Genomic DNA, 24,842 nt, shown 5'->3' with positions numbered 1-24,842 from the left:
GTATGTTGCAGTTTTACACATACTGTAGAAGTGCCCTACATAAGTATTCTTCTGTTTGTTGTGGAGTCAAGAAATGTCTAAACATTAAAAGATGAACATGAGACAAAAGTACAGAATCTGTCACATTATTTTTTTATGGTCACTGAGCTGCATGTGTCCTGATTGTTTACACATGAAAAGCATAAAATGTGTAGGATCTACGATCAGTTTGATTCACTTATGTGCATTTGTGTACAACACACATAAGTCAGCATTTAATGCTGTTGTTCTTTGTTGTTAAAGCATGTATGTGTTGAAACATAAACAAAGGTTAATAAAATGTGACATTCTAAACTTCTGACATACTGATATTTATCTTACCAATTTCTGGTCTCCACAGCAAACAGAAAAATCTTGTCTTTACAGTTCTGATACTTATGGAGGGCACTGTATTGTGTGTGTGTGTGTGTGTGTGTGTTTGCACGTGTATATCTAGATTTATTTTTTCATGAGTAACTAGTAACTCGCTACTTGAGTATTATTTTCATTTCATACTTTTTACTTCTACTTGCGTAATTATTTATTTAGTTACTTGTACTTTTACTTGAGTAAAGTTTTTGGCTACTCCTTCCCCCTCTGTTAAAATCTTCATGAATCTAGGCTGAGTTTGCCACGTTTAAGCCTAAATAATCAGACAGATAGCAGCTAGCTATCATAGCTTGCAGACAAGCAGCCTAGGCTTCAATTTTTTTGGTAGGCATTAGGCAAACATGTTTGCTGATTTTAATAAAGACCCTGTTATTCTCAGTCCTTCATATAGGCCGTGAGTTTAAAAAAAAAAAATGTAGGGGGGGGGGTGCCCTTTATTTAGGTCAGAGCAACTGCCCCTAAAAATTCCTGTGCACGTCCCTGATAGTAGAAATCAAACAAATACTGTGAATGTCAATCGGTACCGTCAACTGTGTGCTTCCCATCATTTATCAAAATATCTTCTTTTGTTTTAAACAGAATAAAGAACATTATGTATAGTAAATGATGACAGAATTTTCATTTTTGTGTGAACGATCCAAAACTAAGCCAGGCCAAACAAACCAAAATAATATACAAGTAAAAAAGAAGTCATCTAACCCTGCTGTTCTCTGCTCTTTGTCGGGGGCAGTTGAAGAGGAAGGTACTAAAGACAGGAAGCCACATACTGTCCCCGAGTACAGTCAGATACACCTCAGTGAACTCAAATGCGGCTGGATATTGATTCCACAGCTGCCACACGCAGTCCAGAAACAGCAAAAACACAGGAGACTGCAGAGACAAAACGTGACCAATGAAGTCTGGTTTATCTGATTGAACCACAGGCCACATATTCAGAAGTGGCTCACAAATAAACACACGAGATATCAGAATGTGATTGATTCACCTCCTCTCTATCATTCTTCTTGAGATGGTTGCAGCGGTCCAGGAAGCGATGTCCGGCCATCACCCACTCCTTCTGGATGAGACCTTGGAAGCCATGGAGACTCCTGCAGTGAGGATCACACATCAGCTGAACTAGAGAGGAAATCACACAGCTCAGGTCCCGATCCTCCTTTTCTGTACACACACCAAAACAAAAATCAATTATCATTACTAGAGGTCGATCGATATGGGGTTACTTTATGTCCGATGCCGATATTAAGAAAGCTGTATGGCCGATATAACACAAATATTATCACAGTCAATAAGAGACAAACAGAAAATTGGTGAAACTAAAAAAAAAACATTAGTTATGCACAACATTTATAAATATACCCTTTTAAAGTACTTAACACATATTTACAAGACATAATTAATGTGTATCTCATTGTACTGTCTGAATAAGGGTGTTAAACTAGTGTTGTGTTGTGTGTTAAAAAGTAAATAATGATTGGTCATTGTACTATCTGTCAGACTGTAAATAGACATTTAAGTTGTAAACAACATTTTGAGCTAATAAACAGTATCTTACCCAGAAGTATGACAGAGACGTGTCTGCTATCCAGCATATAGACGACTTCCACTGCATGCCGTAGAAACGTCCTGTGAGAATACCACAAACCAAACCAATCAAACCAGTGTTTACTGCATCTTAACACAAAACTCTTCAGAATACACAAACAAAAACTTTGCCTGTTTCTAAACTCTCTGGCACAAATTCAAGAACTTGAGAGACTCTCAAACATGCTGTTAGGGACTGCTGTGTTTGGCAGTCATACCTGACATACTCCATCCATCTCGAGCTTTCCAAGGAAGAAAGCCACTTCTCTTCAGACTCCTCGAAGGGTTCTGTACACATACAAAACACAAGCAAAAAAAAAAAAACCTGAAATGCTGTATGTTGTAGAAAAATACATACCATAGCTGTTTAATAATTTTTTTTTAATTGGCTCTGAAATTATATAAGGATGTATGTACATGTATGTACATTTTGCCTGCATGGTTAATACGACTTATGAATAGTCTTGTTCAATCTACTTTATACTGTTAAACAATCAGTTTACCTATAACACAGATCTGTCTCAGTTTCAGAAGAGCGGCCTGAATATCCTGGATGTTCGGGAGGTTTTTGTCCAGATCTGATTTGAAGACATCACTACGGAGGGGATGGCTTTTAGTTATGGCACTGGAAATCCTGCAAAATCACAAGAGTGTTTTTTTTTTAAAGGTTTTAATGTAAAACATCAAGATATGGTGATGATAAACACACAGGGTTCCCACACCTTAGTTAACTTTAAATTCAAGGACCTTTCAAGGACTTTCCATGTCCAATACCCTCAAATTTAAAGACTAAATGTGGGGACACATTTCAAGTGAGAACAAGGTTACATTGTGTTACCTTTTAAGATACATTGTTACAGTTCCCTTTCGAGGGAACTTGCACTGCGTCACTGCGGTAACACTTTGGGCATGCCTCCAGAGGTAAGTGCGTCTGAATGTGTAAATCAAATTAAACCAATGGTGAGGCTTAACTAAAAAGACAGGGTGATGCGGGAGCCAAGAAGTATATCGCTATCTGAAATATTGCAAATGACGGCGTTACAGGGACGCAGGAAGTATGGCAAGGGAGACGCAGCGTCTCGTTCCCTTCTCAGGGAACAAGAGTTACATATGTAACCCGAAACATTTTCATGTGTCAAAAACTTTGCAAAAAGCATTTTGGTATGAATCAACATTTCCATACAGAAGATATAAGCATTTACGGTAAAGCTAACAGTTTAGCACGTGTGCTTAAAAAGTTTAGAATCTTTATGATATTTTTCTAATATAAAAAAAATAATTTCCAGAAAACTTCTTGCATGAAATAGATTCAAGCACTATAATGACCTGTATATATGCATGTATATTTTCAAAAACTTCCCAGGGCCTTGAATTTTTTTTACCCAAATTCACAAACTTTCAAGAATTTCAAGGACCTATGGGAACCTCTAGGACCCGTGGGAACCTAACTATCTTTACAACCCAGCATTTCTGGTAACTTCTTGAGCTGTTGCGCCAAAAGATTAAAAGTGCAACAGGAAAGCGCAATCACAAAATCATTTTCAAACAAATGAAGAAGTAATGAAACAATATACCGGTAAATAACTGCTCCAGAGTACGTAATTCTCTTAAAATACTCTAGTTACTGCATCATTAAGCCTGAAACCTGAGATAAAGCCAAATCTCTTCAATCAATTTCTTGTCTTTAATCAAGTTTCTCTTACCTCTGCTCCACCTTCCTCTGCTGCTGCGGGTCACTGATGTTAGACATGCGGACCAATGCACTGCCACTGGCATGATTCCAGCACCATAACTAAAACAAACACACACACACGCACACAAAATGACCCTTTTGCCCAAGCAAGCATATTATGCCGACATACACTCTCACATCTACTCAACGCAAATTTATCCACATTTAAGTCTTGTATACAGTAATGTTTTTAATCATTGAACTAACTGATGACCTCTTTCTCGGAGTACGATTAAACCAGACTGAGATGGTAAAAGTGATTTGTACATTTCTTGTCTCTTCACTCCAAAACCAATAATCGTTCACAGCACTCACCGGGATACGCTGAGACTTAAAGCAGCAGGCATACTGCTTCAAATCCTGATCGGCTAGAGATCCTGGAACCACAAAGAACTCTGGGAGACTGCAAAAACAGCAGAAAAAAACACCACATTGAAACTCCCAAAACACAATCAGCAATACCGTGATGCTTTTTTGTGTCTGTATTATAAACTGATATTGCACTGAGCTTGTGAATCAGAAAAAAAAGTGTTCTTTTATTCCAGAGGATTTATGCAGAAATCTCATGTCTGCAGATTCACATGAACCTCCTGTCATCTATGACCCAGTTTGTGAAAACCCAGCTAGTGTCATTTTTTTAATTTACAGTTTTCTACGTAATGTAAAAAGCATTCTGTGAAATTATAACCTTGATATCCTTACTTAGTAAGCCCATGTCAAAGATTAAAATCAATGTGATTAATGAGTGAAATCAAACAGATGCTCTTAATCTCATAACTAGATTATGAGATTTTATCCTCAAATTTATTCACTTATCTCCCATCATCCTATTATAAAATATATTGGGATGATTAATTCATCTATCTCGTTTAATCACCCTTCACTGAGTTTTAGTCTAACATTAAAAGATCCCATAACTTTTGTGTCACTGGCTACATAAAGGTTACGAATCCAACATGCAACAAATATCTTTAAGCTGTTTATAACCAAAATATAAAACTACCGAGGTAAAGTCACATACACACACACTCACCTGGGTGAGATGAAATAACCTTGATTGATGGTACACACCCTCCATTCTGAGGCGCCGGTGCGCTTGATCTCTCTATCCCAATCAGAGGAAGAGTCAAACAGAGGGGTCTGCAGACCCCCACCAGGGTCAACACCATTCACCTGCTCACCTAAATAAATCACATGTGTACATGTTCAAACTGTAGTGAAGGGATGTACAAAAATGGAAATACACAATTTAAAATGTACAAACTGTGGCAAATACAAAGAGCATCTTGATAAAAAGCATGTGCTTGCTTCACAAAAAAAGATGTTAGACTATTTAATTAAAGGTGCAGTGTGGGACTTTTAGAAGGATCTCTTGACTTAAATGCAATATATTTACATAAATATATTTTTAGTGGTGTATAAAGACATTTCATAATGAACTCTTTGGTTTTTATCACCTTAGAATGAGCTGTTTTTATCTACATAAAAGGACACTGCAGGTCATGTACCCCTACAGTACCCCTAAATGGACAAACTGTTTTATACAGCGTGTTTCGTCCCTACATCGTCTCAGACGATGACATGTTTGTCCTCTGGCAGCTAATGTAGGTTTTCATTGCGTTTAGAAATGGAGGTTGGTTGCAATTCGCAATCTCACCACAAAATGCCACTAAAAACCCCACATTACACCTTTAAATTACAAACATTTGCATGATATCTGACTTAAATAATATCAAAAACTTTATTTATACATTGTTTTGTGAAATTACAGTGACTCTTTACTGCACTGCTAGTCAAGTGTGTAATCGACAAAGCACTCATTTTTATAAAGTTGGCATGTACAGTATACAGAATCATATTAAATATCTCAATTAAAATAATGTAAATGCCGTGCATGACAAATTTGACAAACTTATTAATGAAGTTGTTACTACACAGAATAAGACTAATACCTTGTTCAGACTGTCAGTCCAAATCCTATTTTGGTGCATATCTGATTGGAATCCAATCACATTTAGAACGTGTGAACAGCCAAAAACCACAATTTTTTATAATCCGTTCAAGCTACATCCAGAGGTGGTTTGAAATCGTTTTCAAATCGCTTTTGCGGATATCCAACTCAGTCTGACCGCTCGTGCAGCTTTTCGGTTACGTCATTCTGTCGCGTCACGTAAAACGTAAACACAACAGACGTCGAGCCAGAATGGAAAACAGCAGAACGTTACAGTACGCAGCACATATCGGATCTGAAAAGTTGTGATACACAATTTAGACAATGAGTATCGGACATGCACCAAAATGTGATTTGGACATACAGTGTGAACAAGGTATAAATATCAATTAATAAAAATCTTTAAAGGCCTTGTACTAAAAAAAAGTAATTTGCTGCATAGAAATGTTCCCACCCCCACCCCATCTACAAAAAAAAAAACTGTTCATGATCTAAGTGAATCAAACAAGTGCCATATTTATTTTGGATACAGAACAGCGAATTACATTGAAATACGAGATGCTTGCATATGGGCAGTGTCACATTCTGTCATTTCTAAAACCACATGTGTTACAATGTAGCCCTGTAATAGCAGCCATATAAAACTTAATACAGGCCCTTCTATTCATAACTGAGACTCTGTCAACACTCACACTTTGAATTCTCAGAAACGTTTCCTCATGTCACGACTTGCATGAAGGTTAAATGTATGGACCGCTTAAAACAACAGTGCAAATCAATTGTGGTCGCAAGGGCATATGGTGTGTATTTTCATACCCGTTGTCGATCCGTGGTATCGTTTTCCGACGTATTCGAATCCAAAGAGTAGCTGTGGGTCAGCAGGATGGGAGTAATGAGCGATGGCCAGACATACCTGTAAAATGACATCACACATTCACATGACTTCAGGCACTATATCATATTGCATGACCTTCACTGTTAGCTCTATTGTACTCTCAGAAGACAGGAGTGTGGTATAATTACAAACAAACTGCTCAAGCATATCGGTTTTGAAATTTAATAACAAAATGCTGTTTATGTTCCAAGCCAAATCCAAACTTTATGCTGACATGACAAACACTACTGCTCTGTTACAAATAACAAATGTAATGAATAATCTTGATACAAGCATTTGGCAGTGAAAATAGCCCACGCTCAAAAATCTGTCTCACTTCATCTCGCAAGAAGTGGTTGTTGCATAACTGAACGCTAACTGCCTGCCAACAAACATGACATGTACTGCATTCATTTAACTCAAGATACAAAGCACTACTAGTTAAAGGAAAACTTTTCAATAATTTACTATGTTCTTACCTCTTTTCTTTTTCTTTTTTCAATGTGTGCACTTTTAATCTTTGTACAGTGCCTCGTGAATGTGTTAGCATTTAGCCTAGCCCATTTCATTCCTTGGGATCCAAACAGCGATGAATTTAGATGCCACCAAACACTTCCATGTTTTTTTCCCTATTTAAAGACCATTACATGAGTAGTTACACAAGTAAGTATGGTGGTACAAAATAAAACTTTTGTTTGGAGCCATAGGAATGAATGGGGCTAGGCTAAATGCTAACACATTCAAAAAGTGCACACGTTGATAAAAGATAGGTATGTATTAATTCATCTAAGTTGAGGTAAGAACATAATAAAATATTGAAAAACTGTAGTGTTTAAGTCCTGTTCCTGTGTAGCTTAGTGGTAGAGCATTGGGTTTGCAGTGCAAAAGGTCATGTGTTCGAACCCAGGGAACATACATACTGTTAAAACCTATACTGCATACCTTATAATGCACTCTAAGTCGCCACATGCATAAATATATAAATTTAAGTCCAGAACTAAAAGACAATACAGTGAAGGTTGGGAATATTTCTGTCCTTATCTCATCTAGTCTTTCCTGAAACACCTGTTAATCAGTCCCTGTTTATTCATTAAGAATAGCTTTTCTTGGCACCACTGTTGGATCCAGGCATGGAAATATTCAATAACACAGCATACAAAGCTCAAGCTGGGCTGGGCAAAACCTTTACTACACACTTACTTACTGTAGCAACATAAAGCAAAACAAATTTTACAGTTGCAGTCTAAAACAATGAATGTGCTAAGAGAAATTAGGAGAGACGGAAAAAATATAATTACATAACGTCTATGAGTGAAGGATTTAATTAATCTCATGTTTGTATTGGCAACAGGAGAGCAAAGTGTTCAGGGTCACTTATGCTGACAGTACATTCCTACAGTATGGAGGTAACAAAACAAAAAGAGATCACTTTAAACATGAGGAAAGAAAGTGTGTGCATGCAAAGTGAACAGTGGCTCTGTAATTTCGAATATGGATATATGAAGAGCTTGGTTCCAAAACGCGATAAACTCCATAAAAAAAAAAAATTGTTGTTCTGTCATCTTTTCTACCTTTTTCCCCAAAACGTGATAAACACCAGTCCTCATTCTCTGCAGAATGCAATAAATCCGCTCAACAAATCACAGCGCACCATTCCACACACTGTGAACAACAATGGCAGGGCGGAATACACACAGAATCCTAGTTTTCCCATTCTACTTTGAACTATGTGATCAACAAACAAACAAAAACATACACAACATTACTTTGATGGCATTGATAAACAATGTTGGGGGTAACGCATTACAAGTAACGTGCATTACGTAATAAAATTTCTTTTCTGAAGTAACGCATTACTTTACAAATGCACACTTTAATTTTTCAGTTACTTTTTTAAAAAAGTAATGCGAGTTACTTTTCAGTTAATTCATTCAATTTAAAAATAAAATAATGTACTGAATTAAACTGAACATATTAACGTAGTGTTACGCACTCTCTGCGCCTGAGCGAGAACAGTTTGAGTCAGAAACAGAGATGGCAGGCCAGAGCTTGACTTTTTTGCAATCATAAAAACACCTGCAAGGCCTGAAAGAGGTCAGGGCTCAGCCAAGTAAGAAAAAGTAACGCAAAAGTAACTTAAAAGTAACGTAAGCATTACTTTCCACGAAAAGTAACTTAGTAACGCAATTAGTTACTTTTTTGGGCAGTAACTTAATATTGTAATGCATTACTTTTAAAAGTAACTTTCCCCAACACTGTTGATAAACCTGTGGTGATTTTCTGTGACGGAAAGAAACGTAAGATATCAAAATCTAATAATTTACGCGAGAGGCACTTGAAAGACGGAAAAATGTCTCTGTTGTTTCAAGCATCAAGCTTCTGTCATGCTAACACACTGACTGCAGGGTATCTTATGAAAAACTTTCCATTATTTTACTCGAAGTCAACGAAAATCGAGCAGAACCAAAACATTTTACAGCTGATGATCACTGTTAAAAAAGTTAATTGACGACATCCCAAGGATGACAGCAGTGATGACAGTGTTCTTAATATGACAAAGTAAGTGTTTTGATTAATGCCATTAATGTTAATTTTTTTTATCAGTGTATACCACTAGTCAATATAACATGGCAAAGATGAATGCACATTTATATATTGATTCAATGGATTTATAGCATTTTGAAAAAAAAAACCTTGGATTTATTGCATTTTGCTGAAAAATAATCTGCTTTTATAATACAGCTTTAAAAATCAAATTAAGAATTAGATTTCTTTATGTTTTTATAACCTAAAGATGCTATGTGAAAGTTTGTAACCAAAAATAGTGGTTTTCATCTTGTCACTTTCTTGGTATAGAAAACATGTTTTTACCGAAATTAGTCAAAATGGATTTATTGTGTTTTGGAACCAAACTCTTCTTATATTGAGGAATGTTTGTAACCAAACCAATTAGAGAACCTTTTTGACTTTACCACGAGGAACTGAGTTTGACATCCCTGATTTAACTCATCAGCGTGTTAGTGTGTTAATTAGGAGGACATCTCCAACATTTTTGTGGGAAGCTGATGAGGCGAAGCAGGTGTTTTTATATGAGGAGAGATCTGCCACGTAGGACTGGGAAACACTGATATAGAATATAATGGACCATATGGATTCCTCTTTATTGCGCTATTACAGTGTTTTTGTCCTTTTAAAGCTCGAACTTGTAAAGCTGTGGCCACTATGAACTATGTAATTTGTATGGAAAAAGATTTCTTTTTTTAGGTGAACTATTTCTGTTTCTTTTGGTGTACATGTCATGCACTTCCTCCGGAAAACCTACAACCATAACATAAAAAAAGAGGTGTGCGTTACAGCAGCTGTCAGAGAAACACATTCTGCTTGCCCTTCACGTAAGATCTGTAGCTTAACGTTCACTCGCACCCGGAACAGAAGCATCACAGAAACTTTGAAAAGGAACTTTAGGATAAATGTATGTGTTTGCTCAGCGTATGTAAGGGTTACGCTCAATGGGCTTTTTGTTCCTCTGGGTTTTTCTCCCTTTCTTCACACATTCTCTGGAGCTGGCAGGCGGTCTATAGTTGAACTCTGCACCTCTTTTTTTCCACCACCCCCTTTTCCTTTACTCCTTTTATACCACCTTCCCCATTCCCCCCAATTCAGGCCCTGCATTTTGTACATAACGGTAGGTGAAACGGTCTGTTTTACTCCCGGAGGAGTTCCAGTCTTACATTTTCCTATTACCGAAAGGAAAACTCCCTTTTCCTCTCTTAAAAACATAAACAGGTTAAAATGACGCCTTCAAGAATCTAGTGACTAATCGGTGATGACTAACCATCATTCCACAGATACTACGGAAATTGTTGACTTTGCTCTGAGTCATGTTACAGGAATGATGGATCAGGACCTGTTATCCACCTCTGACAGCCATTGAGTCAGCGGCACAATGTGGATATGTTCATTTTATACAAAGTTCCACATTGCCAAGCAACAACAGCTGTTGTGAAGCAACAGGACGGGTTTGTAGGCCGGCGTGAGTCAGAGAGCTCTTTGCATGATGGGATTAGCTTGTATAAAGAGAGCTTTTTATGCACTTTATGGTGCAGATATAACAGGACGGAGAGACATTCCTCTGCAGAACACGCTTTATTTTATGAGGCACTGAGCCTCTGATGGTTTTGGTGGGAACATCAAACGTTCCAACTTTTCAGTGTGGTGCATTTTCCTTGCCTTTTACGTCAGTCTTGGAGAAAGTGAAAAGACATAATTGAGATGTTTGAAATGACTGGAAAGATGAGAAAACACGGTAAAAGGTGTTCATAAACCATCCACTGTTAAAGAGTGAATGTTTAAGAAAAAAAATGCATTGTTTACTATTCATTTCTTAAGACAAATTCAACTAACATTTACATTAATTCATTCAGCAGATGTGTTAATCCAAAACCACTTAAAAGTGAAAGAAGCCAACAAAGGAATAGAGTAGGAATACTTAAAGAGTTTGGTCCCAAAACGCAATTAACTCCCTCAAAATAAAAAAACTACTTACCACCAAAATCAGTATTCTATCAGGTCAGTATTAAAAAGTAAATTCTTAATTTTACGCATAATCTGATATCCGCCGTGTTATTCTCTCATCTTTTCTCCCTTTTTTCCCAAATTGCGTTAAACGCCACTCCTCCTTCTCTGCAGAATGCAAATAAATTTGCTCAACAAATCACAGCGCACCGTTCAACGCATTGTAAACAACAATGGCGGTGCTTTGAATACATCGGGAATCCTAGTTTTCCTCATCTGCTTTGTACTTCATGATCAACAAACAAACAAAATAAACTTTTGATGGCATTGATAAACCTGTGGTAGTTTTCTGTGGTGGGGAAGAAACGCAAGTAACTCGGGCGACAAAAAAAATACCGGTTATTGCTTTTTCTCGCACAAAAGTATCAAGCTTCTGTCATGCAAACACATTGACTCCAGGTGATCTTTTGAAAAATTGTGCATTATTTTCCTTGAAGTCAACGAGTCATCAAGCAGGATCAAAACATTTTACAGCTGATCGCTGTCAAAAAAGTTCAACAATGACGTCCCAAGGATTACAGCAACAATGACAGTGTTCTTAACAAATGACAAAGTAAGCGTTATGATAATCATGATTTTTAATCAGTGTATACCACTAGTCAACTAAATGAATATAACATGCAAAGATGAATGCACTTTAATATATCGATTCAATAGAATTATAGCATTTTGCGGAAAAAAAAACAGTTTTCTCCAGGAATGTACTTAGTGATATTTTTATGCTTGATTTGTCTGTTGGCAATACATTAACCGTTAATAATAATATATAATATAGCTGCAAGCAGCGATTCGGGGCCAAGCAGATTTAGCGAAATGAGCACCCAAAGCACAGCAAACAACATAGAAGGTATCAATCACCCAATGCGCATTGAGCATCCAATCAAAAACACAAGGCGCAGCAAGTACCCAAAACGTAGCAATCACAGATCAGAACCACTGCAGTGCAGAGCAGCAACAGAAAACATGACAAAAATAGAACATATGTGAACTACAGACAGGTCAGGAAGAATAGGTGGGAAAGAACAAAACTTTAATAGAAGAAATTAACACCTGCCTCAGGCTGGATTCGAACCCATGAACTCAGGATCTCTATGCATACGACTTAACAAATGCGCCACTCAGTAGACACAGCTCAAGGGTCAGCAGAAAAGAGCTTACATGCCAAAGAATTCAGAAGTTATAAGCAATTCAATAAGAACTGTTATAGTTTATAACCCCTAGGTGGCGCTGTACTCTGATTTCCTCAGGACATCATGCCGAAGCTCCCTACCGATGTTTGCGCCGATATATCCGATAATTCAAAAGATATAGCAATTTATCACAGATTTCAAAATGGCGGACAGGCGGTTCGGTCAATCCCGGCATAATACATATCGGCAGATGCGGCATGAGGTAAGGAATCCGTAGACACCAAGATCATAATTTTCTGACAAACGATTCAGAAGTTATGCGCAAAAATAGCCTTTTTTACTATCTCATGACCCATAGGTGGCGCTGTCACCAAATTTGGCATGGACCCCCATTTCATGGTCGACATGAAGCGTACCAAATTTCATCTCGATTGATCAAAGAATGACCGAGATACAGCTTCAGAACCAATTTTGCGTCAATCTCGTTAAGTTTACGCATTAATTACTTTTAAATAAAGAAAAATATCAAAATTCTGTTCAGTCATTTCTATGCGGCTCACTCCAAAGATCACATGTGCCAAATCTCATAAGAATTGAACCAAATTTGAAGGAGGAGTAGCGAAAAAACGAAATACTGTACATTTCAAAATGGCCGCTACTGTAATGGGTGGAGTCTTACTGTAAGGTATTAAAAACAATAAGCATGAGGAGAGCAATCACGTGTACTAAGTAGAATTTTCATAGAGCAAATGGATCACGAGTTATAACCATTTGAACATTGAATTTTTGAGATGATGGTGGCGCTATAGAGTTACTGCTAGAGACCCCATTTTTGGCCAAATGACTATTTATGACCACCACTACAACTGTGCCAAATTTCATCATTTTCCTACATACGGTTCATAGGGCTGCCATAGACTCCCATTGGGGAAGCGGAAAAATAATAATAATAATACTAACAGAAACAATAGGTGCCACAGCACCATAGGTGCTTGGCCCCTAAATATATAAAAATAATAATACAGTCTGTACTGCTCGCGATACCATTGCGCATGCGCACATGACGTTAGTAGTGGGGCGTGGCCAAAGGAGCAGCAGCTCATAAATATGTAATGACCAGCTCAAAACGGTACAATCTGAGATGCACTGAAACAGAGGCTACTAGAGATGGGTAACAATCTTTTCCTACAAGCTATTTCGAGCAAACAACTTTTGAAACATGCTTTATGGAACTCATACACCTATTTAACTTGTGGAAAAGCAGTCATAAGATGGGCACTTTAAGTTTTTATTGTATTTTTACATAGCCTGTCCATTTTGCATAAGTTCACAGTTTTCTGATATATTTTGGTGTTGTGTAATGGTCACATGACACTCAGATTAAACACAAAATATATCTCTCTATTATTAAGGGTTTTACTTAGATTTTTTTTTTTTTACATTTTATGATTTAATTGTAATTAATAATTTTTATCAACTCACAAACCTCGCAATTCCCCTATCAACCTCCAGGGTTTGCGAACCCCAGTTTGGGAAATCCTGCTCCACGCCATAGGCTACGAGTCGGTTTTCATTTATACTTCTGCACTGTTGACAATGCCAACAGGCAAACCGCTAGTAAGCAGTGTCGACGGGCATATTTGTCAGTAAAAGCGGCAAACTTAAATTTAAAAAAGGCGCTTGTTAAATTTAGTTTAATATGGCTCCTCAACTTAGTCCATCTTTGTGGTCCAAAAGTGTATAAAAAACTGTGATACTATCACAAATTTTTTGACTTGAGGGAGGGGTTCCAGCAGACCAATAACAGTGCTTGAGGTCTTTGGGGAGGGGCACTGCAGGGAACAAATTAGGGTACGCGACTCGACACAGAAGTATAAATTAGGCTTTATAATTCTGCTGTTGCTTCAGAGTCCAACACACATACACGGTAGATGAAAGCAATGCTGCTTCGTTGAAGAGTCAAACTATAATCCCATCATCCTACATTGTCTCAGTAGGGGAGCAGCAGATGAGAGGAAAGTCCTGTATCATTCTTCCTGAAACATCACACACATAATTCTAAGAAAAACCTTCCTCACTGTTCTGACTGTGAATGGATAAAACAAACTGAAGGCAGCTAAATACTTGCAGAGAACCATACATGCTATGAAGCCAAATCCAAACTTCTATCTCAGAACTCGAAAATGTAGCGGCTCCTCATACTTAGTGTTTGTCTGCAATTTTACTTCAGGAGGAAAAAAACACTGACTTTAGTGGAGAGGGATGTGTAGTTAAAGCCCTTAGCTTTTAATCCTCTTAGACAGAACCACAATCGTGCACAAACAGAGGTGTGAGAGCATGTGGGAGTGTGTTTGGTTGCAAGAAACCGCAAGGCTAGTTCATTATGTATGGGTGTATGCACAGCGTACCTTTTTAGCACTTTCGGGTCCAGCCTCATCGAAGCGGAAACGAATTATGCGAAAGTCTTTGCAGTAGAGGATGAGCTCAGTGGGGTTAAACTTCAGCTTCTGATTGCATCCTAAAACCTTCTGCTTCCCCTTAGCGTCATTCACTAGAATGAGACACAACATTTTTATTATAGATAGTAGACAGACAACTGGAAGTGATGGAGTTAAGAGGGTATGGCAATAGGCCAGACTTTTGAATCATGGTTGAATGCATCATAGCATTTGCAATACCTCCTAGGCCAATTCTACACCCACACAGATTTAAAGTAATATCACTATTGCATATCACATGTGTTTATAATCTGTATTACATAATATTCAAACAAACAGTTGTTCAGAGGCTGCCTCAACTCTGCTTTACTGTATTGCATGCAATTTTTTCAATATTGTAAAATACATACAGTACTGTACAAAAGTCTTAGGCCACCATGCTACCATTACATGTGTTGTTTCTGCAATTGTACAGTGATCATATATAATTATTTCACAGTCTCTTTATTAGAATACAAACAAACAGAAAATACCAAAAATGTGTATGTAGTATTAAAAACTGTTTAAATGTATAAGCTGATGTGTCAAGTATTTAGGGTAAACTCCCCTTCCACTTGAGCAATAGCAGGCAGCTGCAGGATCTCTTAAACCTAAATGAAATTAAATCCTAATTTGTAATTCTAATCGAATGACTTCAGGACTTCAGTCTCCTCAAAAAAGTGCCAAAAGAGGTCACACTAAATACTGACTGATGCCTGAAGAAGACATTTAGTAGGGATGTCCCGATCAGGTTTTTTTGCCCTCGAGTCCGAGTCCAAGTCATTTGATTTTGAGTATCTGCCGATACCGAGTTCCGATCCGATACTTCTATAATACATAAAAAAAAAAGAATAAAGAAGAGCGAAAAAACAGAACCAGTCCAGGATGTTCCTTATGTCATGCCGCACACATTGCTGTTTCTGTGTAGAGTCAAAAGAGTCTAACTCTGTGCCAGCGCATAACTACAGATGTGTTAAAAAATAATGAATATATACTATATATGTTCAGGGGTTAAATTGGGGTTTGTTTTGTGGGGAGGCTCTGTTTGGAGGGAGGGTTCGAGGGGTAACATGTTTAATCCTGATGACAGCAAAGCCACTGGGTGTGTTTCAATGACATTTTGTATCTCTGATAGGATTTTATAAGTTTCAGTTTTAAAGCTGTGCCACATGTTGACCCAAACTTTAAAACCTGAACTTTAAATTATGCAAATCTATGAGTCTGACACCCTATATGCATTTGGTGCACATGTCATTATGCACAATTGATCAAACTTTGAATGAAGTTATAAGACTTAACCTCCTTGACTCATTCTAGGCATAAGATAGGCTACCCAAAAAGACTCAATTAACAAGAAAAACAACATACTGATTCAGCAATATGTCTTATAAATTAGCCATAGATTCCCTAAGCTGGTCAGCAGTTAGTTATAAAATACCTATAGTTAGGTCGTGATTCATTTGTATAATCAAAATACATTATTTTATTAAACTATACAATCAGTTGTATCCAGTTATCTAGTTAACATTTTGTAATGAGATGAGTGACATGGCTATACATACTTTAATACTTTGTTTCTAGACTTCTATTAAGTTTTTTCGACATAGGCACCATTCTTACCTCTCTTTCTCTCTCTCTCTCTCTCTCTCTCTCTCTCTCTCTCTCTCTCTCTCTCTCTCATCTCTACAGTAATGTCAAATGATCCTGCGCGAATGCGCGTTCTTGAGGTTCTGAGTGAGACGCGGAACTGCGTCTGAGCACATGTTGACAATAACGATCAACGCGTCGTTTAAATGAGCGGTAAAAACGCGGTTTTGTCGTGGGTTCCTTGCACGCACGAGTGTGAAGCCTATGAATGAAAGCACATCAATAGGCTTGTTCGACTTCATGCGGCGCCGCAACAATCGACAGCCGGGTGACGTCAAACTACCGCGAGAGTGATCCGCGAAATCATACGGAGGAGTTTGCTTTTAAATCGTTCTCGCGGAACTTTGACGTCATGCAGCACCACAAGAACCGGCAGCCGGATGAAGTCGAACAAGCCTATTCTCTTCAGTTCACACGCACCAGCGCAGCGCGTACACTGGCGCGGAGCAGCGCGAGAACTTAATGGATTTTAAACCCTGCATATGTATCCGAGTCCTGATCGGGAGGTAACGTCCGATTCCGATCGAGTCTGAAACCACGTGATCGGGGCCGATTTCCGATCACGTGATCGGATCGGGACATCCCTAACATTTAGTTCTGAAAATTGTTGTGTTTTTATTTTGTTTACATATTTCCTGTATTTTCTGTTTGTATCTTCATAATAAGAGTGAAAAATAAATATGGATGGACATTAAAACTTTGCTAAAGTAACAAAGCTGGTGATGGTGGCTCAAGACTTTTGCACAGTACTGTACATATACAAAATTTCCTATTTCCCATTTCCAATTTCAAGAATACCAATTACATCCCAGTGTTGGGCAAGTTACTGAAAATTAGTAATTAGTTACAGTTACTAGTTACTTTTTTTTAAAAGTAATTGAACTACTCTACCAGTTACTCTATATCAAAAGTAATTAGTTACTAGGAAAAGTTACTTTTAAGTCTGCTTTTAAATGTAAATATGAACAGTACTGAACAGTCAAACAATAAAATGATATGGATGGGCTATTTTACATGTAAGACTCTAATATATCACATACTGTAGGAACCTATTTCGCTTTAGATTTAGCCTTTGAATATTTTTGTTTGAAATGATCTTAATATGTAAGCTTAGTTTATTTATGTATATCATTTAGACAAATATTCTGTATGTTTACATTGAAAATATATAATGTGTTAAAATTGTGTGCTGTCTCTTTAAGAATTTGGAGACAATTGTGTCAACGCGTCATATTTTCTCAAATAAATTATATTTTTTCTGATTCCATATTTATTTTAATAAGTCAGAAACGTCTCCGCTGTGTCCCGCGGATCGTTCTCTTCCATGAAGCCGATGTAAACATCTAAGAATATATTAACATTTCTTAGATTTATTGCTTTTGTGGACTACAAATGCAAGTTAATGTCATACTGGGATTGCTTGGCAAAGATCATTTACAAACATGAGACCGAATGGATTATGACTTACGCATAATTTTTAAACAAAGGTATGTTGTCCCGTTTAGATTTTTCATGTTCATTATACGCACTTTCAGCCATGATGAAGTTTAATGATTCACCATGGTCCTGCGACTTTAGATCAGAAATGTCTTGTCTGCAAGTGCTTTTTTTACAAAACAGAGTAACGCGAGTAACGAATTCATTTAAATTTCAGTTATTGTAATTGCGTTACTTGATAAAAAAAAAAACACTTACTCTGTACCACCTTACTCCCATCACTGATCATGACAGACCTAAACTAAAGTATAACTTACAGAAAAAGAGGAAGGCAGTTCTCCTCTCCTTAAGTAAATCATTATGTTACCTAAAGTAACACATTATGTATCTTCATGATAGGGAATATAAAAGTGGTAAAAAAAAAGGTATTAGTTGACACCACTTCTGTTTTTAACATCAGAAATTTTTGAGAACAGAATCGCTTATAGTTCCTGTTACTCAAATAAAGCATATCCACAAATAAGACTATAGAGAAAAGAAGTGGTCACCAGAGCAAGAAGTATGTGTTACATTTCTAAAAAAAACAAAAAAAGGTCAGATGGCTCTTGTTCTAGTAGGTAAACGCATTTAAAATGTCTCAGGTGGGGAGTACACTTTGAATAAAAGATTTCAGATGAGAAAACAAAACAAGTTTTATTCAGTAGACATAATTTAAGTCTTAAAACCTGTGGCCGGTTGCATAAAACTTTAAGACTAGTCTTAAAAGTTAGTCATGAATTTTTTTCTTGAAGACTGATCATAACTGTTTTAAGTATGTTACATAGAAAGGTAGATTGGTCTAATTTAAATCCAAATAATAAGACTGATTAGTCCTAACTAATTGCTAGTTAGTCAATCATTCTTAAGACGCAGTCTTAACGTCACGGCTATGTTTATGCAACCGGCCTGATTATACAACAGTTAGATCTGGACCAGTAATTTGATTAGATCGGTGGTGTTATTTTGTATAAATGTCGTTTCACAGTTTAAGCCACTCCACATGGCTGTGTTCATTACAAAAAAATATATTTTTTCTTTTTTTATTAGTGGACTAAACATAAACAATGTAGCCGTCTATATTCTGTGTGTATGGAAGTTGATATTAGCTTCTTGTTTATAGAACTGGGTGATCACAGCAATATCAGGTTCGCAATTGTACTGTTGTGCCGAATATAACCCCAATTTGTGGTTTGGCCGTAGATACGAGCCACAAGGAACTCTTGCTTGTGTGATCAAGAGCGCTTTTAAAGTAAACATTAAAATATGACCACAATTTGCAGCAGACAAGAAAAAAAAAACTTTACTGATCAACATGTGTATTGCTAAAACAACAGACTGGCTTACTTTCAGTCCTATAATTAATACAGTATTAAGACGGCCTCTAAAGGCACTATCCCAGACTGTGGGGGTCACTGCATGTCTTGCTGACAGACCGGGGCTTTAAAGAACACTGTGTGCTTTAGCCAAGCTCGAATCTCTAAGAAAAGTCTTTTGTTGAAGCAACATGGACAGACAGAGTAAAAAAACAAAAACGCAGGCTTCTTGCACTTTCTGTTTAACATAGCAATCCAATACTTGGGGGGCTAAGTCAGCAATGAGGGGAGTGCAAGGATCTAACACAAACAAGATTAATCGGGGCAGGCTCGGGCTGCAGTCTGTCTGAATGAGCTCATCGTGAGCTATGCTAAAAACAGCCACCCAAACAGGTTCTGCAGCTATGCTGCACTATCACAACACTGACTACATCATCACTTGTGGAAAAATCCAAGTAAACAGGGTTACAATTATGCATTTAAGACACGTGTTCCTGTCTGTTATACTGTAGAGGTTTGTGAAGAGAAAAATTAAGAAAGAGACAAACAATATTAGCCTCTTTTTGTCATTAACCCTATTAGTTTTAAAGCATAGTAACAACTTTGTAAAGTCATGTCTCTATAGTATGCAAACGCAACAAGTAACAGAATCAGTATCAGTGGAATAGAGCAGAAGTACAAAGTCCCAGTGTGGCAGGTGGTTTGCTGGTGTTTGGGAAGTGTGCTTTAGTGCAGAATTACCTGTCACTACCTGCTCCACACAAGCCAGAGGAACGTCATGTTCACCCAAGAGATGGTGTGTGCACTGGAACCTCTTTAAATAAAGAACAACAACACATTATTAAATTCAACTGCTTTCAATCTACCGTTATAATAATAATTATATCTTCACTACATGCACTTTTTTGATCAAAGTTCTCCATTATTAGGAACTTCACATGGGGTTGAACCCGTTTAGTTAGTTACTTGTATGTTTGTTTTTTTAAGGATTGTAATAATTAACATTTCTTTCTGTTGTAAGTCAACTGTGATAGTTAACTGACCAAGGCAGATGATTAACATGCATATCAGCAGATTTAGAGCTATGTTACTGGAAGTAGTGACTTTACAGATTTATATGTACAGCAGTTTCCACTGCTATGGAAAAGTATGTTACAATCCTTTAAATGACATGGTCATAAGTACAGGGTTTCTGAGTAAGGGGTTAATCATTTTCCATTCTGCATGGAAAACTTGCAAAGCAAGCTAAATAAAATTCATTCAAAATGATTATCTGGCATAAACCTTATACAACTAATTTGTACTAATAATATTATTTAATGATACAGCATATATGAAAGATACAGTAGCCTATACACTAGAAGTATTGGGACCAAAGGCAAAATTGCTCTGTTTGCTGTGAAGTCTACAAATGTCTAAACATTAAAAAGGTGAATAAATATGGGACAAAAGTACAGAATGTCCCATTCTACCCATCACCCGTTTTAACAAATACAATTTACCAACTCAATGGAGCAACACTTTTGATTTTAATACTTCAATCTATTGTGAGCATATTGAGAAAATTGTCTTACAAGTGTTAAGTGATGAACTGTGTCATGATGCGTTTATTGTTAACACATGAAAAGCTGAAAATATGAAGTATCAGTTCAGTTCTGCAGTCTAAGTCTTGCATTTGGTGACAACACACATACAGTGAGTCAGGATGAAATCAAATGTTAAAGGCGCTCTAAGCGAATAATGTGCGACGTCACTTCCTGTTGATGTTTGAACTGTTTTCAAACAGACAGAGCGTAGCTAACTCCTCCCCCTCCCCCTCCCTTCCGTGCTTTCATGAATGCGCCCAACCCCCACCCCCAAATCCTTCTTGTCGTTTATTGGCTGGAACACTTTGTTATGGTTTCTGTTTGTAGGTTTGGCCATTTGTTGATATTGCCATTTGTGAAGCCTGGGCTGTCTACAGAGATCGCGTTTTTTTACAGTTTGATCAGCGGACAGGCAGCAAGCAGATAGTGAGGAGATGTTTCCGGTATGTAACAAAAAATGTTTTATGGTCTAAAACGCTTCAATTCGCTTAGAGCACCTTTAATAACATGTTACATTCTTTACTTTTGCCTCGTATTCACCTTACAATGTTTCTGTGTCCAGAGCAGATAGGACAATTTTGTCTTAGGGCCTGTTTACACGAGAACGCTCGAGGGTAAAAACGTAAAAATATTTTATCGGATGTGCCTTTCGTTTACACGGCGACGGCGTTTTGGGGGCATAAAAACGCAAAAAAGTGAAACCACCCTTCAGAGTGGAAATCTTAAAAACGATCTACCGTCGCGTTCTCGTCTAAAGAGTAAAAACGCAAAAGTCTGCTCATGGTGGCTCTCGTCGCGCACGCGTTTACGTCACAGGCATGCGCCAGTTCAGGAAAATAACAACAAACATGTCAGATTATTTCCATACGTCGGACCTTCAAGTTGCCATAGCAGCTCTGATAAATATACAAGTCTTTCCAGCAGTTGTACGAATTATTCACAGCAAGTATTACTGATCAGAGAAGGCACATTAATTACCTCAGTGAAACTGTTGATGCGCCAATTCGTCGGAGGCAAACCAGGCGGCTTTGGATGAGACCTGGGAGAACCAGGAAGAAGGTTGTACGCAGGCTCACGGACTTGGTGTTGTTGTGTGTCAGTGCTTCACATTGCCACCTAGCCGCCTGGAGTGCATACTACATCGAATATCACACACTTTTGCGTCACCATATGCACGCAGATTTCCCCCTCAAAATGCTCGTATAAACGCGGAATAAAAAGTGATAACGCAACACCACTTTTGCGGTTTCTTTTCAGATCGTTTCCATGTAAACGTAGCCTTACTGTTCCACTATTGGGGGGGGGGCACTGTAGTTTAAAGTTCCTGTAAAGTCAATCTTGAAAACTGTTTCAGATGATTAAACAATTTTTTATATCAATCAAAGAAAACACAAGTAAACACAACTTGCAGTTTTTAAATGAAGGTTTTTATTATGAAGGGAAAACTAAATTCAAACCCACATGGCCCTATGTGAAAAAGTGCTTCAGCACCCCCCATTACAACATATCTGTGGTTTATCACACCTAAGTTTGGTTTCTCTAGCCACACCCAGGCCTGAATCCTGCCACACCTGTTTGCAATCAACAACATCACTTTAATAGGACCTGCCTGACAAAGTGAAGCTGACCAAAAGATCCTCAAAAGCTGGCCATCATTTTGAGATCCAAAGAAAATCAGAAACAAATATAAAAAGAAAGTAATTGAGATCAGACTGGAAAAGGTTATAAAGCCATTTCTAAAGCTTTGAGAGTCCAGGGAACCACAATGAGAGCCATTATCCACAAATGATAAAACATGGAACAGTGGTGAACCTTCCCAAGAGTGGCCGGCTGACCAAAATTCCCCCAACGACGACTCATCTAAGATGTAAAGAGAGACCCCATAACATCATCCAAAGACCTGCCGGCCTCACTTGCCTCAGTTAAGATCAGTGTTCATGACTCCACCATAAAAAAAAGAGACTGGGCAAAAATGGCCTGCATGGCAGAGTTCCAAGATGAAAACTGATGCTGAGCAAAATTAACATAAAGGCATCTTAATGATCCCCAAGGCTTTGGGGAAATAGTCTGTGGACTGGCGAGACAAAAGTTGCACTTTTTGGAAGCTGTGTGTAAAAATGCGGTTTATGCTCGAAAACCCTCCAATTTGGCTGAATTACAACAATTCTGCAAAGATGAGTGGGCCAAAATTCCTGTACAGTGCTGTAACAGACTCATTGCAAGTTATCGCAAACACTTGATTGCCGTTGTTGCTGTTAAGGGTGGCCCAACCAGTTATTAGGTTTAGGGGACAAGCACTTTTTCACACAGGGCCATGTGAGTTTGGAATTTGTTTCCCTTCATAATAAAAACCTTCATTTTAAAAACTGCATGTTGAGTTTACTTGTGTTATCTTTGATAAAAATTTAAGAAACATTAAAGTGAGACAAACACGCAAAAAGTGGACACACCTCCACTGATTGAGAGCAGAGAATGCTGACTATTTTTCCAAGATTTTGATATTTTATTTACTTGCCGTTTTTCCACCATTCAAACCTGGTTTGCTGGTTAATAACACATTGTTGTTTCTATGGTGTAACATATTTAATATCTGACTTTACAGGGACTTTAACACCAATTTAAAGAAGAATCTAAACATTTTTTTGGGTGTCTGTGCTTACCTGTTGTGGCAAGGAATTATGGGCGATGAAAGAAACCTTGAAGTTGGTACAGACAAGTTTCCCCCATAGGTCATCCTGACAGGTTTCCCCTCCAATACATTTCTTCACAAAATTTGCTTCATTCACAACTATCTCACCTGTGAAGAATGAAGGAACAAGGAAGTGAGGTTTTTAGGAAAGCATGCTGGGTATGAACATTGTGGCATCTGTTAAACCGAGAAAGCCTGGTGCTGAACAGACAGTAGTTTACAACATAGTGTGTACAATTCTGAATATATATATGTTGTGTAAACAGATGAGGTTTCTGCCAGAATTGGCATTAGTGTTTTTACAAAATGTCCTTAAAAGGTGCCAAAGAATGCATTAAAATAAGGTGTTAAAGCGTAACTAAACCCCTGGTCAGAGCCAGACTCCACCCACTGCAATATTTGAAAAATGCAAGAAAAGTGGGCAGATCCCAACGGAGATAGAGGGGACGAACTAAGTGTGTGGTGAGATCGTAACAAGGGCGTGGTGAGCTTGAACCTGCTTACGTCACGAGTCATTTCTTGGACCCAACATCCAATAGGAAAATTCAACTGCAGTAGCCACCGTTCAACCTCAAGAGGGCAGCACTCAGACGTTTTTACACCATATATTGTAGTATTGAAACACTTTATATCCAAATGTCAAAAAACTTACTAAAATCAATCAACAGCACTAATAAAGCATCATTCTTACAGATCATTAACTAAAAAAAGTTGGTTTGGGGTTTAGTTACTCTTTAAATTGTTCTTAGAAGGTATGTAACTTTATTGCAAAAATTATCCAGAAAAGTTTTTACATGTCCATATACAACCCTATTTGTCCTCTGAATGAAATGGTCTATTTTTGCCCTATTTAGAATGGTCATAAATAATAATATTGAGCTCTGCTCTGAGGCTCATGCCAGTAGCTCATATTAGTAAACAGACCTTATGGGGCGGTTTCCCGGACAGGGATTAGCTTAATACAGGACTAGGCCTTAGTTTAATTAGAAAATATAACTAGTTTTAACAAACATGCCTTACTAAAAACATTAACAAAGGGCACTGATGTGTTTTAAGATATGTCAGTGCAAGCTGTTTTCAGTTTGGACAGCTCTTAAAAATGTTTTAATCTAGGACTAGTCTAATCCCTGTCCGGGAAACCACCCCAAAATGTTTGAGCCTGTATCAGACAAAAATACACATTTTGAATAATTGTTTAGAGATTGTTAATGGACGTTTCTGAGTGGAAAGTTTGTGTTTTTTTTCAGTATGGACCTGCAAATGTTAATGTTAAGTCAATAGTAAAACTTCAGCCTACATGCTAGCATATAACATTAACATATAGCGCTATATCAGCAGTCACAACTTTGTTTTTAGCATTTTAACAACTTTGTAATTCATTTAATTTGTAATTTAATATTGGG

General features: G+C 37.6%; 1 protein-coding gene across 1 annotated transcript in view; it reads right to left on the bottom strand.

The window, feature by feature from the left end:
• Window positions 1-24,842, bottom strand: part of mtmr10 (myotubularin related protein 10) — a 44,296-nt gene that overhangs the window by 6,482 nt on the left and 12,972 nt on the right. The window contains exons 3-14 of the mRNA XM_065267886.2: window positions 23,411-23,547; window positions 19,906-19,978; window positions 14,660-14,802; window positions 6,489-6,585; window positions 4,755-4,902; window positions 4,037-4,124; window positions 3,693-3,781; window positions 2,493-2,623; window positions 2,208-2,277; window positions 1,961-2,031; window positions 1,394-1,566; window positions 1,108-1,278 (exon numbers count right to left, since the gene is read on the bottom strand). Coding sequence (XP_065123958.1) covers window positions 1,108-1,278; window positions 1,394-1,566; window positions 1,961-2,031; window positions 2,208-2,277; window positions 2,493-2,623; window positions 3,693-3,781; window positions 4,037-4,124; window positions 4,755-4,902; window positions 6,489-6,585; window positions 14,660-14,802; window positions 19,906-19,978; window positions 23,411-23,547 — 1,391 coding nt within the window. The remainder of the gene's footprint in view (window positions 1-1,107; window positions 1,279-1,393; window positions 1,567-1,960; window positions 2,032-2,207; window positions 2,278-2,492; window positions 2,624-3,692; window positions 3,782-4,036; window positions 4,125-4,754; window positions 4,903-6,488; window positions 6,586-14,659; window positions 14,803-19,905; window positions 19,979-23,410; window positions 23,548-24,842) is intronic.

The sequence above is a fragment of the Paramisgurnus dabryanus genome, chromosome 2 (assembly GCF_030506205.2).
Source record: "Paramisgurnus dabryanus chromosome 2, PD_genome_1.1, whole genome shotgun sequence".
Classification (NCBI taxonomy): domain Eukaryota; kingdom Metazoa; phylum Chordata; class Actinopteri; order Cypriniformes; family Cobitidae; genus Paramisgurnus; species Paramisgurnus dabryanus.
Note: the sequence above shows the minus strand (reverse complement) of the source record. Positions and strands in the feature narration are given on the sequence as shown.